The 18,184-nt window shown below is 31.4% G+C and overlaps 3 protein-coding genes, 1 long non-coding RNA gene and 1 pseudogene across 6 annotated transcripts; 2 read left to right on the forward strand and 3 right to left on the reverse strand.

Moving 5' to 3' along the window:
• Positions 1–2,352: 2,352 nt before the first annotated feature.
• LOC114187275 (heat shock cognate 70 kDa protein 2-like) lies at positions 2,353–5,667 on the reverse strand (annotated as a pseudogene). Its single transcript, XR_014995475.1, has 3 exons — positions 5,460–5,667; positions 4,296–4,552; positions 2,353–4,190 (listed from the first exon to the last, which is right to left on the reverse strand). The product of XR_014995475.1 is annotated as a heat shock cognate 70 kDa protein 2-like (transcript).
• Positions 5,668–8,564: 2,897 nt separating this feature from the next.
• On the reverse strand, positions 8,565–10,570 carry LOC114186992 (Ribosomal protein L17 family protein). Its single transcript, XM_028075087.2, has 2 exons — positions 10,250–10,570; positions 8,565–9,177 (listed from the first exon to the last, which is right to left on the reverse strand). Exons 1-2 carry the CDS (start codon positions 10,503–10,505, stop codon positions 8,768–8,770), a joined length of 666 nt encoding a protein of 221 aa, XP_027930888.1. The 5' UTR covers positions 10,506–10,570; the 3' UTR covers positions 8,565–8,767.
• A 560-nt stretch (positions 10,571–11,130) lies between these two features.
• On the forward strand, positions 11,131–14,135 carry LOC114186830 (bifunctional bis(5'-adenosyl)-triphosphatase/adenylylsulfatase FHIT-like). 2 transcript variants are annotated; one of them, XM_028074872.2, is made up of 5 exons: positions 11,131–11,290; positions 11,365–11,475; positions 12,434–12,580; positions 13,580–13,678; positions 13,774–14,135. In XM_028074872.2, the coding sequence occupies exons 1-5, from the start codon at positions 11,183–11,185 to the stop codon at positions 13,888–13,890; spliced, it is 582 nt and encodes a 193-aa protein (XP_027930673.2). In that variant the 5' UTR covers positions 11,131–11,182; the 3' UTR covers positions 13,891–14,135. The 2 variants fall into 2 exon arrangements, with proteins under 2 accessions (XP_027930673.2, XP_027930674.2); XM_028074873.2 differs by lacking the exon at positions 11,131–11,290 and adding an exon at positions 11,697–11,763 and having other exon boundaries at positions 11,365–11,473; positions 12,428–12,580.
• Positions 14,136–15,552: 1,417 nt separating this feature from the next.
• Positions 15,553–17,670, forward strand: LOC114186989 (bifunctional bis(5'-adenosyl)-triphosphatase/adenylylsulfatase FHIT-like). Its single transcript, XM_028075086.2, has 5 exons — positions 15,553–15,696; positions 15,783–15,893; positions 16,800–16,946; positions 17,077–17,175; positions 17,286–17,670. Exons 2-5 carry the CDS (start codon positions 15,783–15,785, stop codon positions 17,424–17,426), a joined length of 498 nt encoding a protein of 165 aa, XP_027930887.1. The 5' UTR covers positions 15,553–15,696; the 3' UTR covers positions 17,427–17,670.
• A 178-nt stretch (positions 17,671–17,848) lies between these two features.
• On the reverse strand, positions 17,849–18,167 carry LOC146885856 (uncharacterized). The gene is made up of 2 exons (XR_014995694.1): positions 18,059–18,167; positions 17,849–17,918 (listed from the first exon to the last, which is right to left on the reverse strand). It is a non-coding gene; the product is annotated as an uncharacterized LOC146885856 (long non-coding RNA).
• Between the last annotated feature and the right edge of the window lie 17 nt (positions 18,168–18,184).

The following is an 18,184-nucleotide window of genomic DNA, read 5'->3' on the forward strand; positions in this document are numbered from 1 at the left end:
AAGTTTCAAAAAAAATAAAGATTTAGGTGTGATTATAGATTTAATTGGTAAGGTTTCTGAGTGCAGGAGCAGCAAAATCATTAAAGGTCCTCGTTCTTTTACGCGTGATTATATATATATATATATATATATATATATATATATATATTAATCTTACAAAATATAAAATATTTGACACTATTTTATTTTTACTCTAAAACTTTAAAATAATAATATTATAAATCTTTATTCTTATATAATATTTAATTTTATCTATATTATTTGACGTAAAACTTTGACTTATTCCTAATGGAATTGCAAATTCCTTATAGTGTCAAGGTAAGCAGCACTAGATAAATTACTTGGTGCACTCTCAAAACCTACAAGAATTGCACTCTCAAAACCTACAAGAACCTTTCACCACTAAATTCCAAACCCAAAGCTAACTCATGAATTTGGTGTTGAGACCGTGTTCCCCCACTTCTAAAAGAAACTCAAAAAAACCACGGAAGTCGTATGGGCATACACGACTTCAAGAAAAAAAAATACTAAATTAAGTTTGAAACAAACTCGTGCGACTCTAGGACAACTTCTTCATTTCCCTGCAGTCGTGCCACCTTTCAAATCCGTAACATTAATAAAAAATAACTCATTAGAACATTAATAGAAAATCTTAATCGATATCAACTGAAAAGTAATATTTCTAACTTTAATTAGAAAAATTCGAAATAGCATTGATCAAAAGTTAACTCTAACTTGATAAAATAATTTTAACTGATATTGGTTAAAAAAAAAACCTAACAAAATAATCTTAGTGGACATAAATGGAAAAAAGAAAAACTACAACCTTAATAAGATACTGGATGAAAAATAAGATGAATTTTAGTGTGAAGTACTATCATCAATATTGATCAAAGAAACAATCTTGAGATTATAACATCAATACAAATAAGAATGTTTTGGTCTTAATCAACTTGATTACATCTCAGCTAAAATCTAACTTAATAGGGAGTGCGAAGAGTATAGACGTTAACTTAATCAACTTGACTGCATCTCAATTTTTAATTTTAAATAATACAATTATGTTTGTGAAATTTATAATTTCAACCTTTTAATTTCTTACTTTAAAAATATATTTAGTCAAATCATACAATTATGTTTATGAAACTTTATAATTTCAACCTGTTTATTTTGATCCAATTGAATCATTATGAAGTTTGAAATAAATCGTGTTTCCATAATTCAATATTTTTACATTTGATAGAATAATAATGCATAAACTAGAGGTGCTAGTTAAAAAGAACAGAAAAACACAAATTGAACTAAAAAATCACGTTTCTAAAATATTATTTATATAATTTACAAGAACCACAACTACAATATTATGTTTAAACTAAATAAATTATTCCATTAATAAATGCATTTATCAGTTGAACTATTAATTTTAACGAATTTATTTTCACTTGCAATTGCCATATAAAACATCCTTACCAACACATAAATTAATTAGGATATTTGTTACATAAGTGTATGTTAGCTAGCTAAAAAAAAAAAAAAACTCATTCGGTTTCAAATTGTCTATGGATTTGGTTATATATAAAATTTAAAATTGATATAAAATGTTGAATTTAATTTGATAAAATTATGCAATAACTTTAAATTGCATAGTTAAAGTATTAACTTTATTACATATTTTCATTATTTATCAACTAAATATTATGAATATAATTTTTTTATCAATAATAATGAAATTTGTTTTTATATTGGTAACTGTATTGAAAATTTAACAAAATATATTAAAACTAATTATTTTTATTATTGGGTGTGACTATCTTATACGATTATTGTATTAAAGATAATTTATATTGAGTGTGACTATGTTATACGTGTCTTGTCTGAAAGACCGGATCTAAAATCTAATATCATAAACTACGATTACAAATTCATTACAATAAAATTAAAATTACTCATAAAAATCATAAATTCAAATAAAATTTCCATGAGCATTTCAAACACCCTCTAAATTAACAGTGATGGTGTGGCAGAAACAACATTTTGTGTACGTAATGAAAATTGAATCAGAAATTATTATATAACCAAAGAACATATAAATGCGACACACCTCATCCATAGAGTAATTAACAAAAATTCTAAATATGTGATTCTAAAAATAAAAATAAACCAACTCTTTCTTTTAATTCAAGTGGTGAAATAAACTTTCTTTTTCATCGGGTATGAGTTCTGCATAAAATAAAAAAAGTATTTTGAGAATATTTTTTTTTTTTATAAACAAGTGTAATTGGATCTTCCGTTGATAAATTCTCAACTGTTTTCAAAAGCTTCAACAAAAGCATAGCTTACCATTGAGCCATATTGTCTTTTCCAGTATAAATACCAGTCAAGAGCAAATTCAGCAAGTATAATGAACGCTAAATCAACCATGGTAACAATTATACATTTGTAGTACAAATATAATATAAACTTTAACATTGTCCACATTATCCATCATAAAAGTTTTCATTCATCAAACACAAAGTAACAATTAAGCACCACAAAAGTCTAAGCTAAAAAAAACCTAACCAGACTTTCCAACAACGCGCTCAAAGAGGTTAATAAGATCTTTCAGATGATCCTCAAACACATCTATTTCCTCCTTCTGCTGATCACCATAAGTAACTCTGTGGCCTTGGTTATTGCAGAACTGATCTTTTCCCTGTCTTCTGAGCAAAGTTTTGAACTGAAATTTTCATTTTTCAAAGCATTCTTTATCTTGTAAGCATAGTCATCAATTTCATTCCTTGCTTTGGCCTTCCTAAGGAATTTCATATCTTCAACTTTGTATTCCTCTGCTCCTTGAATCATTCCATTTATTTCTTCCGTTGACAGTCGTCCTATTTCATTGGTTATGATGATCTTATTGCTGATGCCAGTTGTATTTTCCTTAGCAGAGACAGATAGTAGACCGCTTTCATCAATGGCAAAGCACACATCAAAAGGATGGCCCCTAGGAGCTGGAGGAAAGCCGGAAAGCATAAAAGAACCCAACAAATTGTTTTCAATGACTTTTGTTCTCTCACCCTCATAAATCTCAATATCAACAGATGATTGGTTATCTTCAGTGGTACAATATGTGTGTGTTCTCTTTACAGGGATGGTAGTATTCCTTGGAATCATTACACTCATGATACCTCCCCGTGTATCAATACCAAGTGACAACGGTGTTACATCCAGCAACACCATGTCTGGAACATTCTTAATACCTTCACTCAACAAAGCAGCCTGCACAGCTGCACCATAGGCTACAGCTTCATCAGGGTTTATGCTTTTGCACAGATCCTTTCCATCAAAGAAGTCCTGCAATAGCTCTTGCACTTTGGGAATCCTAGAAGACCCACCAACAAGAACAACATCATGTATACTGCACTTATCCATCTTAGCATCAGCAAGGCACCTATCTACTGTCTCCATACACTGGTTAAAGAGCTTCATGTTGATTTCCTCAAATCTTGCACGAGTGATCGAAGAACAGAAGTCAATGCCATTAGATAAACTATCTACCTCAATGCTGGCAGTGACAGCATGAGACAGTGTCCTTTTTGCCCTCTCACATGCACTCCTCAACCTCCTTAACGCTCTAGGGTTTCCACTAATGTCCTCTTTCTTTTCCTTCTTTATTTTTTCGACAAAGTAGTTCACCATTCTGTTATCAATGTCCTCTCCTCCGAGATGAGTGTTTCCCGCCGTTGCCTTAACTTCAAAGATCTTACCCTTAATGGTTAGGATAGAAACGTCAAAAGTACCACCACCAAAATCGAAAATGAAAACATTTCTCTCTCCAACACAATTAATCCTTTTGTCAAGACCATATGCAATAGCTGCAGCAGTTGGTTCGTTGATTATCCGTATGATATTAAGGCCAGCAATGGTTCCAGCATCTATGGTAGACTTGCGCTGAGAGTCATTGAAATAAGCAGGGACAGTAACCACCGCATTCTTCACTTTAGTTTCCAAATAGGCCTCTGCAATCTCTCTCATCTTCACCAGGACCATAGATGAAATTTCCTCAGCACAAAATTGTTTCTCCTCACCCTTATAGTTAAGGGTGATCGTTGGTTTGTCATTAGCCCCAGCAACAACCTTGAATGGCCATAACATCATATCTTTCTGAACATCAGGATCACTATATTTCCTACCGATCAATCTTTTAGCATCTGAAAAGTTATCGAAAAATGTTCACCTCGTTTAGGGTTAGATAAAAAAGTTACATGAAATAATACAAAGGAAGGCTCTAATAATTGAGAGAGTAAAACATATACCAAAGACAGTGTTTTGTGGATTGGTGGCAGCCTGGTTTTTAGCCGCATCACCAATCAACCTTTCTTGGTCTGTGAAAGCAACAAAAGAAGGAGTGGTGTTATTGCCTTGGTCATTATGAATGATATCCACTCGACAGTGATGATCACGCCATACAGCAACACATGAGTAGGTTGTGCCAAGGTCGATTCCTATGGCAAGTCCCTGATCTTCTTTGGCCATTGCTTGCTTTCAAAGTGAGTGAAGACTCAGATGGATACTACACAGGAATTGAATTCAAAATTAGAATAATTCATGATGATTTTTATATAACTGTGAAATTGTTGAATAAACTTAGATGGGTAGTTCTACAAAAAATAAGATGTGTTGAGTGGTTGATATTTCTCTTCATATATACAATAAATGCTAAAATTTATAAATTTCAATGCATATACGCATGCTTCAATTCATGAATTCATCAAATATACCTGACACTAGATTGCCTAAACCATGCAATTAAAATCACTCCAAAAACATTAATTCTGGACAATGCGGGTCCTACACAGAATACATATATATATATATATATATATATATATATATATATATATATATATATATATATATATATATATATATATATATATATATATAATATAAAAAAGGAACCCCCACACGTAGCTAGAAACAAAAGCATTGAAACATGAAATCCGTCTCTGTCCCAGCAAAGGTAAAGCCATAAAAAAGGTGCAATCATTTTATGAAGATTCTGGAGGCAAAGTATTCCTCAAAGATTAACAAAAGACTCAAACTAAAACCAACAAAGCCGAGGCAACAATGCAAGCTTTATGTTTCCCCAAAATTCTCAACAAACACACATGAAAGCAAACCCGCACCAAGACACTCCGCAGTACTCATGGACAAAACTGGAAGCTTTTGATTTAAAGAAAAAAGAAGAAAACTTGGCGATGCAAAATGAAGGCTTAAAATGACAGTAATAAGTGTTCTGTGTGGAGGACAAGGAAGCATAACAGGGACCACATCAAATACAAAACCTGAACAACGATCAACGTGGTCTTTCAATCAACAAAGAAATGAACTTGAAGAAAACTACGCAAAAACAACCAACCCACATAAACTACATCTAAGTATGTTAAAGAGCTACAACAAAGTTAAAGAGACATTACCTTCCAGAGAGCCTGTTGCTGGGTATTCCTCTTCTTCTTTCTCTGTTGCTCTTTCACTTACTATTTTCTCTCTTCTTCTGCTGTCTCTTTTTCTTTTTTATTTCTTTAACTCCTTCTCCAAAGAAAATTATATCTCTCTAAATTCCAGTTTTTGAGATTTTATTTATTTGTAGGAAAAGCAAAGACACAGGTAAACTGCTACCTAGACCTGCCATGCCACTAGACCATCCTTTCATTTTGTTACTTTTTTAACTTTTAAGATTATTAAGAATATAGGATAATCTAAAATTTTATTTAGCAACTTTTTAAAATTTTATAAATTAAATAAAAGCGAGACATAGAAGAAGGGAAGCAGAAGAGAGAAGCAAGGAACGAGAAGAAGTGAGCTGTCTCTTATTCCAACTACAGGCATGGCTTCCAGTGCACCGAGATGGATGCTACCCTGCCAATCTTGAAAGGCTTGTAAGCTTTGTTATGGTTTGGTTTAATTAATATATTACCGAATTTGGGGCTACTCTGTCAAATAGGTACTCGGTTTTAAAAAAGTGTCAATTACATCTCAATTTTTGAAAATTGCTTCAATTAGGTTTCTTTCAGACAGAGTTGACTAACGCCGTTAGTCAACATGTCACGTGTCAATACGTAGTTTTTTTGATTTTTTTTTAAATTTTTAATTTTTTTTAATTTTTATTTTTCTTTTAATTTAAAAAAAATAAAAATGCCACATGTCAAGTCCCTGTGTGTGACACGTGGCATTGTCAGTGTCACGTGGTATTGTAATGCCACGTGTCAGTGTCACTATCAGATGCCATTGTGATGATTTCGATTTAATCCTCATTTATGTTTTTGTTTCAATTTAATACTACTTACGTGTATTTGATTCAATTTTGACCTAATAATTTTTAATAATTAAAATATTTTTTAATAAAATTAAAAGTAATTAAGTATAAAAGTTTTAAAGAAATTAAGTATTTGATATTTATATTAAAATTTAGTGGTAAAAGTCATTTTATTAAGTCATTTTTAATAAAAAAAAATAGTATAACATTCATATCAATAGAAATTTTGATTTAAAATTAGTAAGAGACAATATTGTTCTATTTTGAAAAAGAAAAATTAACAAAACATGAGTACTTAATAAAAAAATAATTAATAAAGTAATATGTTAAAAAGTCGTTTTTAATAAAAAAATATTAGTATAGCATTTATACAAATAATAAATTTGGTCTGAAATTTAGAGAAATATTATAAATATTAGTACTTAATTTTGTAAAAGTATTTATATTTAATTATTTATAATCTTATAAAAAATGGATTACAAAAATATTTTAATTATTAAAAAAAAATTGGGACAAAATTGAATCAGATATACATACTTAAGTACTAAATTGAAACAAAAAGACACATCTAGGGACTAAATCGAAATCAACACAATGACATCTAACAGTGACACTGACATATGGCATTACAATGCCACGTGTCACACACAGGGACTTGACACGTGGCATTTTAAAATTTTTTAAAATTTTTTTTTTTTAAATTTAAAAAAAAATTTAAAAATTTGAAAAAAAATTAAAAATTTAAAAAAAAATCAAAAAAACCACAGATTGACACGTGGCACGTTGACTAACGGCGTTAGTCAACTCTGTCTGAAAGGGACCTAATTGAAGTAATTTTCAAAAATTAGGATGCAATTGACACTTTTTTTAAATCGAGTACCTATTTGACACACTAGCCCCAAACTAAGTACTATGCGATTAATTAAACCTTATGATTTATATCTATGTGTATGATATTTCGAGTATAATTAGATTGAGAATTCATACATGTTTATGCAACGAAAGAGACTTGTGACCATTATTATTACACACTCACCATTTTTTGTTTTTTATTTTTTTCAAAATATCAAACATTAATTTATATTAACTATTTGAATTGTATATTGAATTACATATTATATATATATATATATATATATATATATATATATATATATATAAATAACACTCTTGTAATTATTATTAAGGTACACAAAAAAGTTATTCTACACTCAACAATATAAATAAAAAATAACTCATTTCAACATCAATTAAAAAGTTTTAATCGACTTCAACCGAAAAATAATATTTCTCACCATATATTATCGATAAAGTAACTCTGACTTGGTTGAAAAAGAAAAAACTCTAATGAAATATAGACATTAACTAAAAATATATAAAAATTTAAATTCTCAAATAAAATTTGTAGTTACTTAATTTTCAATAATATAATTATGTTTTTGGAATTGTATAATTTCAACCTTTTAATTTCTTAATTTAAAAATATATTTTATTGTAAATAAGTTGAATTGTCTATGGAAGTGGATTAAAAATTAACATTCAAGTATATTGTTAGTTTGTTCTTCTTTTTTTCATCTCTGGATCCGGTTTTACTAATCGGAAACAGTTACAGGGATAGTAAAAGAGGTTTAAGTTCAGAAGAGGAGAAGAGGGAGGAAAAAATATTTAGATATAGTTTTACTCATTTCGTTTCCACCGCCATCAAAATTTGAAGCTGTCCGAGCCTGTTGGGTAGCACAAACAGGTATACTTGTGTCACCTAATCTCTTGTGTCTTTCAAGAAGTCTCATCCCTCTAGAATTACCGTATGCACACAGACACTAAAATTAGTAGTTGATGTCTATTTGATACACTTCATCATAACTTAGAAAATAAATGTCCAAAAAGCTTGGAAAGATGTGGTAAGAAAAAAAAAATACAATAAAATAAATTATTTCATAAATCAAAATTTTGAAATAGAAAGCTGATACAATATAATATCTATAAATTATTTTAAACAAAATTGAAATATAATTTATTATAAAAATATTTTCTTCTATAATTACCTAAATATATAACTCTTTCTCCATAAGTATGGTTAAGAGGTGCAAACTGAGAACTGGTAAAATACACAATCCTTTGAACTTTTTAAATGTAGGTAATATCACTTGATATTAGAAATGCTGTGTGTCAAGAATTATTACAGCAAGACCCATAAACACAGTAGTCAAAAAGGCATATCACAAATACAAACGCACTTAAAACATCTGTTATCTTAACAAATAAGTGAATCTATGAACTTCTGCAGATGATCACTTAAAATCAAAGATGATTGTCGTTTGTCCATAAGTACACAAAGAGATGCACAGACTAAAACTAATCAAAAAGGCATAATACACAAACTGTAGAATCATTGTTACCGCTGAATACATAGCCAAGCTCAAGATCGCAGTGAGATTGCTGATAATAGCACCCAAATAAAGGTGATGGTTACACAAGTTCAATGTATGCCATAGGTGCATTATCACCTCGCCTTGGTAGGGTTCTTATAATTCTTGTGTAACCCCCATTTCTTTCACCATAACGCTCTGGCACCTCTGCAAATAAAGCATGAACAATCTGCTTCTCGTAGATGAACCCAAGGGCTTGTCTCCTTTTATGAAGAGATCCATCCTTTGCTAAAGTTATCATTTTATCAACATACTTCCTAATTGCACTGGCCCTTGCTCTGGTGGTCTTGATGCGACCATATTTGAGGAGCTGCGTTGTAAGGCCTCGAATGAGTGCACGGCGCTGATCAGGTGGCCTGTTGAGTTTGGGCACCCGCCTCCCGTGTCTCATGGCAAATACTCGGCCACCATTGTCAATAATGGTGAAGGAGTGATCAAAGCCGGTGTATTCTGTAACATGATGAAATTGGAAGTGAGGCCAAAGGAAACGGGATTGATATATTTCATAGTTTAATGGGTGCAATTGGGAAGCAGAGTTCATTCACTCACAACAACCTCAAAGGCAATGTTCGAGTATGATTGCTTCACTTGATCTAACAAGAGGAAGAGGACTATCAGATTAAGGACTACTTTTTTATGGTTAAAATCACATGCATTGTTTGTAGGAGAAAATTTAATTTGTACCAAAAACATCCATAACATAGTGGAACTAGCTTTCTCATTAGATGTCTTTTTCGCATACAAGTTTTAAATCAGAAATCTATAATTAAGGAGAATCAAACATATACCACTTTAACCAGCCATACCACAAAGACTGCTTAATTTGAAAACACATTTTTGTACTTTTAGAAATACTTAAAAATAATGCATTATTTTCACTTTATTTCCAATAACCAAAGACATGTGATTGGTGGATAGAGTTTTGAATGCATTCATATTAAACTCTTGCATAATTATTTGTAGAGAAAATTATTTACTCACAGTACTATATGATGTTTTTTTTAGCTATCACCCAATCACAAATCGTTATACTGATGAGTTTGTCAAATTTAGCAATAACTATTTTACAATTTACATTTACTATGATCAATGGTTAGTATTGCAAAAAAAGTGCAAAGAATTAAACTCAAATCAAAATACAAATAACAACAATTAACTAAATTCGAATGCTTAAGCATCTCAATGCTAATGGATTTCAATGTCCTGAAAGTTCCTTTCATAGTTGTAATCAATAAATCCTGACACCAAATGAACCCTCTTTCTCTCACACAATGCAATGCTCTCCACAACGGATTCAATTCAGGAAATATTTATAGTTTTGCTGTGAAAAACTCATAATTGTTTCTCAAAAAATAAAGCAAAACCAAAACATCAACAAGAAATGAAGATAAATTAACGAAGCAATAAGTCTAAATTACACAACCCTATTGAAGAAGACAGCAAAACAAAACAGAGTAATAGCAACGTAACACAATAAAAGAGAATCAGATAGAAAGGGGAATGAGTGGTAGTGAGTGAGTACCTGAAGCAGAAGAAGGAGCGGAGAGGAAGAGGGGGTTAAGAGGGGTGAGACCAGTGAAAGTGGTGAGAAGGGATTTGGGTTTGGTTCGAGAAATTCGGAGTTTCACAGAAGAAGATGAAGAAGATGCAGCGACAGAGAAGCGCAATGAAGAGGAAAATGATGAGGGAGGAGTGGAAGGAGAGGGTAAAGCAGACCGCAAGGAAGCCATGGACCACCTGCTGTCGCTGCTCGTAGCCATGACTGAAACTGACGCCATTGTTGTGTGCGTTGAGCTACACCAGAAGTTCCACACTCACTAGATAACGAATATGGATAGAGAAAACCGACAGAGGGAGAGAGGGGAGAGAAAATTTTGTTTTTGGGACCGGGCTTTGCCCAGAATTTTTCTTCATATAAAATTGCTTTCTGCACCTATTGGTTTCTTTCGACACCTCCTTTAGAGTTTGAAGTATCTAAATTTATTGAATAAATTTATTTTCTTGTAGTTTTAAATGCATTTAACAAATTAAAAAAATGTGAAAAAAATATTTTCCAACGGTATTTGTTCATATTATTCTCAACAAATTAAAAATAGTTTATGAAACATTAATTAATTTAATTTAAAAATTTAAAATTTATGTGACTTAATATATAGTTTATGAAATATATAAACCAACACAACTCTAAATTATTTAAAGAAAATACCTTGAAATTGATAAATCTATTACCCCAGTTTAAAGAAATATTTATTTGAACTGATTTTTTTTTCTTGAGTCTGTGACAGTCAAAATATCATTACTAAATATTACATTTCTATGATCGACTACATTTTATTTCAAAATTAAAAGAATAAATTCACCATTATAAAATATAAAATTGAAATTTGTGTAGAAATCCTGATTTAAGTCATATATACGAAGACACAAGTTAAATATTGGTCGAAGTGGTTCGAAGATGCAAACAGTGTTAGTATCTTGCATTGGGAAGAAGATTCCACATTGGTTTTTTCCACATTCTTCAAAATCGCTACAAATCCGACCAATTTGGTCATCCTCCATTAATGTAAACATCGATCAACCTTTTCTCTCTGCAATTTCTCACTTCTCCAATAACCATTTTTCTTCTCTTTCACACAGATGGCTGCAGAAGACTACACTTTTGGGCCATACAAGATACACCACACTGAAGTGTTCTACTCCACACATCTCTCCTACGCCATGGTCAACCTTCGTCCTCTCCTCCCTGGTAACAAAACATGACACTGCCTATTTCTTCACACACCCATGATTCGCTTCGTTTTGCGTATCCTTTTTCACTTTCCCTTTTGTTTTTAATTGGTTGATTATTCAGAACACAATTAAGCCATAAAAAAAATGTCTTCTTTACTGTTTGGTTTATGAAGTTGGTGCCTTTATTGAGATTAAGAAAAACCCATTTTGATAATTTGCTCGTTTTTGCCCCTTTGCAGGTCATATCCTTTACATGGGGTTCATTTCGATAACACAGTGATGGGGTGGGATGATAGATTCTTTCTGGTAGTCGAGATTGAATGAAACTTTTAATTGGATCTCCTTCGGTCGATTGAGTAGTTTGAATGTGTTTTTGCAAATTATTTAGTACCCACATTAATTCCTCTAAACAAAAAATTCTTTTAATTGGGTGGACTTTCATAGCTTCTTTTTTTTTTTATCTAAAAACAAGGGTTTTTTTGGCTATAAAGTCAAGGTTTTTGGACTAACCATGACTGCAATTTCTTAAGGATCCTGTGAAACTGCAACCATGATCCCAATTTAAAACCTTGTTTGTTTTGGTCGGAAAATCAGTACCAAGCTCAAACATAATTATTCTGAGTTTAGTTGCTTGCTGATATTGCAGTACATTGCATAAGAAATATGCAATCCAGCATAATATGTTGTGTGTTTTTCAGCCCTTAATGGACATTTTAGTAAGTCTGTTTTTAGGGCTTCTGTATTTTATCAGTGTCTATTTTGATTTATCGGTTCATCATGTTTCATATCCATTCGTGTGAAGTTAATTGTTTCATATACCATATATAGGCATGGGGATTCATTTGTGTTCTTCATGTGTTGATTTGAAAGTGTAGGAGTTAGCCTAGACTTTGGTGGCTATATTTGTTTCATGGGGGATTCATATTTGTGTTCATGTGTTTCATAGCTATGTAAATGTTTGGCTTAACAGTTCCTACATGTGCTCGTCTGTCCAAAGCGTGAAGTTAAGCGTTTTGTTGATCTCACTGCTGATGAAACTTCTGATTTATGGCTCACTGCACAGAAAGTTGGTAAGCAGCTTGAGAGCTACCACAAGGCTTCATCACTTACTTTGGCAATCCAAGTAAGACTCATTTGGAGTATGCTCAGCTTGCTTAATAATTTATCTTGTAACTGCTTTGGATTAAATTCTTTCTTCTTTTACATGAGTTTACTTTGAAACATTTTTTTTTTTCTAAAAGAGGATTTATTAGTTCATATTTGTTGTTCTGTCCTAGTTGGGCACTCTGTGTCACAAATTTGCAATCACGTAAATACACACTCTCCCTTTATATTTGACCAAATTAGAAATCAGATGGAGGCTAACTTTTTTTTCTTTTTCTGTTTTTACTCTTATTTCCTTGTAGTTGTTTACCTATACCTGGTTTCTCTCTTTCATTCCCAATTCATTTTGTACTACATAACACTCTTATTTGTTAGCATTATTGTAGTAAAACAAAGGGTAATGTTTTAGAACTTATTTTCCTATATTTATGTGAAATGCATGACTGTTTATTTATCGTTTCAGTTATTTTCCATGAAGATTCTTGGTTGGTATATTTATTTTATTACTGGCTCTTGTATGCCAAGTGCTAAGTCAGTTAGCATGTGAGGCAAGAATGTAAATTTTACTAATTCTCTTGACAATTCTTTCCAAGTTACTTATTGTCTAATAATTCGTAGTTGTCTCGGTCAAATTTGAAAATAGTTGTGATCTACACTATTTGATGTTAGACAATTTCCCTATCAATGAGATGATTAAATAGTGATACCAAGGGACAGTTCAATTTTGTGATTTTGAGCTGGCAATTTAATGTTCAAAATTGTACAAAACTGACAGAGTACCATAGTTCTGCTGTGATTTTTTCCGATTGAAATTTACATTTTGATTTTAGTTACCAAGATAAAAGTAGTGGTGACCAAAATGAAGTGCTAGTTTTGAAAGATGAACACTATCAAAATCATTTTATGGTGCTATATTTGTTATGTTTTTAAAAAATTTCCTACTTCTACGGACTGTATTGTTGGATGATATGCTACTTGTGACTCTAAAAAATGACTGAGTTATCTTTCTGTATCTCAGGATGGACCCCAAGCAGGACAGACAGTACCCCATGTTCATATTCATCTTATCCCTAGAAAAAGCGGTGATTTTGAGAAGAACGATGAGATATATGATGCAGTAGGATGCTTTATTAATTTTTTCTTGAGGCTATGATACTGATTTTAGTATTTTTATTTTATCTGAGCTGTATCTGCTGTTTGTCACTGGTTCAGATGGATGAAAAGGAGAAGGAATTGAAACAAAAGCTTGACTTAGACAAGGAGAGAAAGGACAGAAGCCTTGAAGAGATGAGTCAAGAGGCAGATGAATACAGAAAACTTTTCGTATAACTGTTGGCTAGCTGTAGAAAATCAATTCTGTGTGCATCATGTGACCAGATTTTCTGTGTGCAGACAATTGTAATGCACTTCCTTAGAGCCACCGAAAAGGTTATTCAGCTGATTTAGATTATAGAGCTTTGAGTTTTTCTGAACCATACAAGTCACAAATTCTAGTTTTCTGAGGGACTTATTATTTACTGTTACATGTATCATGGTACTAACGTTTCAAGGAATGATGACAATTTGGTTTCAAATAGCAGCATTTGGGTCTCTCTTTCTATTTAAACCTCAACTTTGCTTGGCAGTGTTGAAGCTAAAGGTTCAAAGAACTTATGTTTGTTTCCATTCAGAAAGCAAGTAAAAATCTTTAGTTGAGAGAGACACCCAAATCTTCTCACTGTTAATTTTTTCCTTATGCATTCTCATGAAGATCCACAGTAACCACCTATCACTTTAATAAATGAAAACATATAAACGGGGAAGAGAGGCAACTTTAGTTTTAGAAGTTGACTGTAAGATTGAGTTAAATTTAACTTACACATAATTCTAGTTTCTTTTCAGTCCAATTTATATGTTATGGTCAATGGTGAACTACTTAGGATTTAAACTAAAACCAGTTGCACAGAACCACTTATGTATACTCGAATTTAAATACATTTCAATTATTTTTAGTTGCAAAACCAATATCAACCCTTTGTGTATAGTATAGATCCGTCGGTCGAACATCCAAAAGTAGTTAATCAGTACGTGTGGGCTGATTGATCACATAGATGGCTGACATTGAAGATGACTGATCAGTTGGTATTTAACATAGTTTACCATCTTAAACATGGTTTAGTGTAAATCAGTTAAATAGTATTAAAGTCTGATTGAACCATAATTTGATTGATGGTAGTTAGGTTTATTGATTGCAACATTTAACACAGTTGTATTCGGACAATTACTGACTTAAACATTAGAGTGTTTTCTATAAGTATACTTAAACAGTTTGAATGATTGAAACTACTTAGCATTGGATTAATATAAGATTGAAGCGACAAAAAAACTAATATCAAAAAGTTAAGAGTGTCTAACTAGTATTCGGACATACTGATTTAAACATCAGAATGTCTTCTATAAGTACACTTAAACAGTTTGGATAATTGAAACTCCTTAACATTGGATTAATATAAGATTGAAGCGACATAAAAACTAGTATAAAAAAGTTAAGAGTGTCCAACCGGTATTGCAAAAACACTTTGTTTTATCCATCAAAATAGTACATAAAAGAGAACATTATGAAATTAAATCACTTAATTTAAATGAAATTTTTTATAATCTCTTAAAAGAGAAAAAATGATTAATAATTAATTTTTTTCCATAAGTTAAAAGGTTAATTTGTATAGCTTTCTAGAAAATTTATTTTTAGTTTGTGAAAAAACTGGTTTTTATTTGTGGAGAAAAATACGGAATTTTTTTACTTTTTTTTCCTCTTAACATTACATATAAAGAAACTTTTTAAACATATTCTAAAAGCATATTTAAGTGTCTTGTTGTGAAAGAGTAAAGTCTCAATTTAAATGTTATTATTATAGGATTAGGTGGCACACAATTAACAACCATTGATTGACTTAATCATTCCCATATTTAAAAATATTTTTAGGAAGACTATAAAGGAGTAGGTAAGAATAAATTACAAGAAATTGACGGAGAAAATTAGTCCACAGATTTTCCACATCTATAAATTCAAAGCAAATTGCAATTGTATTCCATTCTGTGCATGTTTCTGTTAGATTAACCGGGTGGATTATTGTCTCATTTGCCTCTTCAATTAAGGTAAGATAATACACCAAAATCTTAAAAAGTATATCCCTTGTTATTTTCTTTTTTTCTTTATGCATTACTGTGAACAATTTTGTTAGATGGCTGTTGAATACTATGATTTTGGGCCTCACAAGATCCACCACAGTTCAGTGTTCCATACAACTGATCTTTCTTTTGCCTTCGTCAACCTTCGTCCTTCTGTGCCAGGTATGCTGTTCCTTTATGTTTTCAATTCTCTTAGAATCATGCTTTATATCTATCTCCAATATTCAAAGTGGCATAATAATTTCTTTTCAACCATTTTGTTTGGTAGTGTTGTGAAAATCTTGATTATATGCATGCATAGAAGAGAAGAGAGATTAGGCGTATTTAGTTTAAGACAATACTTTTATAAGCTTTTCATGTTCTCCTTTTCTGAAATAGTTATAAAACTGCAATTTTATTTTCATTCTATTGTTGTTTCGACGACCAATATATGAAATAATGAAAACCAACAAAAATCTTCTGCATAAATCCTTGTTTTCGATCATAGAACTGCATAAATTTGAAATTAATCAAATGATTCAAAAATCTTCTTTTTTTTTCTCTGTGTGAAGTCTTGCTGGTGTTAATAATAGATTTTAATTTTAATTTTATAAATGACTTTCACTTTTGACTCATTTGTACTTCCAAAGATTTAACTCGCTAATTGACTTTTTGTTTTCCATTTGCAGGTCATATCCTTTTCTAATAGAATGTTAGCAACAAATTCTGTGTTTTATATGGTTATTAGTTGAGACACTGCAAAAACCAGCTAAAGGAAGGCCATGATTAGTCACCATATTAGCAAATAATGCTTCATTATAATTACAAATTTATTAATTGACTTCGAAGATCCATGCGATAATACAATTACTAGCTTTCAATACAAGAGTAAACATGTAGTTGTAAAACTAGTTTGTTTCATTAGGGAATCAACATGACATAGTTTGCATATACCTTCAGATTACAGTATCTATATGAAGAGAACAAAAGAAGAACCACACTTAAGAATTAGTCTCAAAACTAATTTTGTACAGTAAAATCTCAATTTAGTTAGCCATTTGAAGCTGAACCTGTTACCTTAACAATAAATACATGTTCTTGTCTGTCCTAAGCGCGAAGTGAAGCGTGTTACCGATCTCACTGATGAAGAGACTATAGATTTATGGTACATAGCTAAGAGACTCGGTAGGCAGCTAGAGAACTACCATAAGGCATCATCACTTACATTTTGTCTTCAAGTAAGACAACTGAAGAAGACTTTAACCATGCGTTTTTTAGTTTCTACCAAGTCTCTTGTAATTGTCTAAGACTTGCATGTTATGTTTCAACTATTCTTGAACCTAACATCAGCATTTTTATGAATCGTAGGATGGACCTCATGCAGGGCAATCAGTGCCTCATGTTCATATCCATATCCTTCCCCGGAAAGCTGGTGATTATGAGAACAACGATGACATTTATGAGGATGTAAGATTAAAATTTTTGTTTTACCTTTTTAAACTTTTGTCTGTTTTTTGCATGTAGATCTGATAATGTAACTTTGTTGTGATATTTTTCTTCTTTATTGGATGATTCAGATAAACGAAAAGGAGAAGCAGTTCCATCAATCACTTCAGGAGGATAAAGAAAAGAGAGACAGGAGCATTGAAGGAAAGAGAGAGAGGAGCATTGAAGAAATGGCTATTGAGGCCGATGAATACAAAAAATTTACCTTTTGATAGTTTTAGGTGGCACCATGAAACAAAATATGAAGATTACAAACTGAAAATCTATATAAAAATGTTTTCATCAAGGGAACATAATTTGATGGTTGTGTTAGTGTTTCATAAAATACATTTACGTTGTCTAAGGAGTTCTGAAAAAAATGTTGTGTTTGAAGTTTTCCCTGTTGTTCTTCAGCCTATTTGGACGATTTCATGTATGCCCTTCTCTTAGATAATCAACTTATCAAGCTTTGGTCAATTTTTTTTTTTTTTTTTCATTTTATGTTCTCGAAGATGAACCTCAATACAAGTCAGAAAAAGTATAAAAATAGAATTCGATTTTCGAAATATGATTTTATTTTACTTTGTTCTAAAAATTTCACATAAGAATCAATTCTCAAAATTGTCAGGAGCTGTTTGGTGTTCAGGATGTGATAAGATAACGATCTTATCCTACTCAAATCAATTGTTTGAATGAACAATATGACATGGATGCTTCCTGTAAAACTATTGAGATTGAACAAAAATAGCAAGGGATTAAAATTGAGAAATACCAATACGACCACCAATAAAATACAGGTATCGCATTAGACCAGTGAAGATTACCAAAATCAAATCCAAGATTCAGAATCAATAAAAGAGATTACCAAATCATGTAGCAAGATTTCTTCAACAACCAAACCACACAATCACTGCTTCTCTTCCCTGCGAGATGAAGACAAATCCTCCCCAAATTCAGGTGCCTCTGTACTTTTATTGAAATCGATATTTTT

The sequence above is a fragment of the Vigna unguiculata genome, chromosome 6 (genome assembly GCF_037176805.1).
Source record: "Vigna unguiculata cultivar grain cowpea cultivar isolate G323 ecotype 2 chromosome 6, ASM3717680v1, whole genome shotgun sequence".
In the NCBI taxonomy this organism is placed as follows: Eukaryota; Viridiplantae; Streptophyta; class Magnoliopsida; order Fabales; family Fabaceae; genus Vigna; species Vigna unguiculata.

What these genes read in the sequence shown, in the direction of transcription:
- LOC114186989 (XM_028075086.2), top strand. Translation starts at nt 15,783, where the DNA reads ATGGCTGTTGAATACTATGATTTTGGGCCTCACAAGATCCACCACAGT. An exon ending in CACTTACATTTTGTCTTCAA is followed by an intron (nt 16,947 to 17,076) that starts GTAAGACAACTG and finishes TATGAATCGTAG; the next exon opens with GATGGACCTCATGCAGGGCA. An exon ending in ACGATGACATTTATGAGGAT is followed by an intron (nt 17,176 to 17,285) that starts GTAAGATTAAAA and finishes TGGATGATTCAG; the next exon opens with ATAAACGAAAAGGAGAAGCA.
- LOC114186830 (XM_028074872.2), top strand. Translation starts at nt 11,183, where the DNA reads ATGCAAACAGTGTTAGTATCTTGCATTGGGAAGAAGATTCCACATTGG. An exon ending in TTTGGTCATCCTCCATTAAT is followed by an intron (nt 11,291 to 11,364) that starts GTAAACATCGAT and finishes TCTTTCACACAG; the next exon opens with ATGGCTGCAGAAGACTACAC. An exon ending in TTCGTCCTCTCCTCCCTGGT is followed by an intron (nt 11,476 to 12,433) that starts AACAAAACATGA and finishes TAACAGTTCCTA; the next exon opens with CATGTGCTCGTCTGTCCAAA.
- LOC114186992 (XM_028075087.2), bottom strand. Translation starts at nt 10,505, where the DNA reads ATGGCGTCAGTTTCAGTCATGGCTACGAGCAGCGACAGCAGGTGGTCC. An exon ending in CGCTCCTTCTTCTGCTTCAG is followed by an intron (nt 9,178 to 10,249) that starts GTACTCACTCAC and finishes ATCATGTTACAG; the next exon opens with AATACACCGGCTTTGATCAC.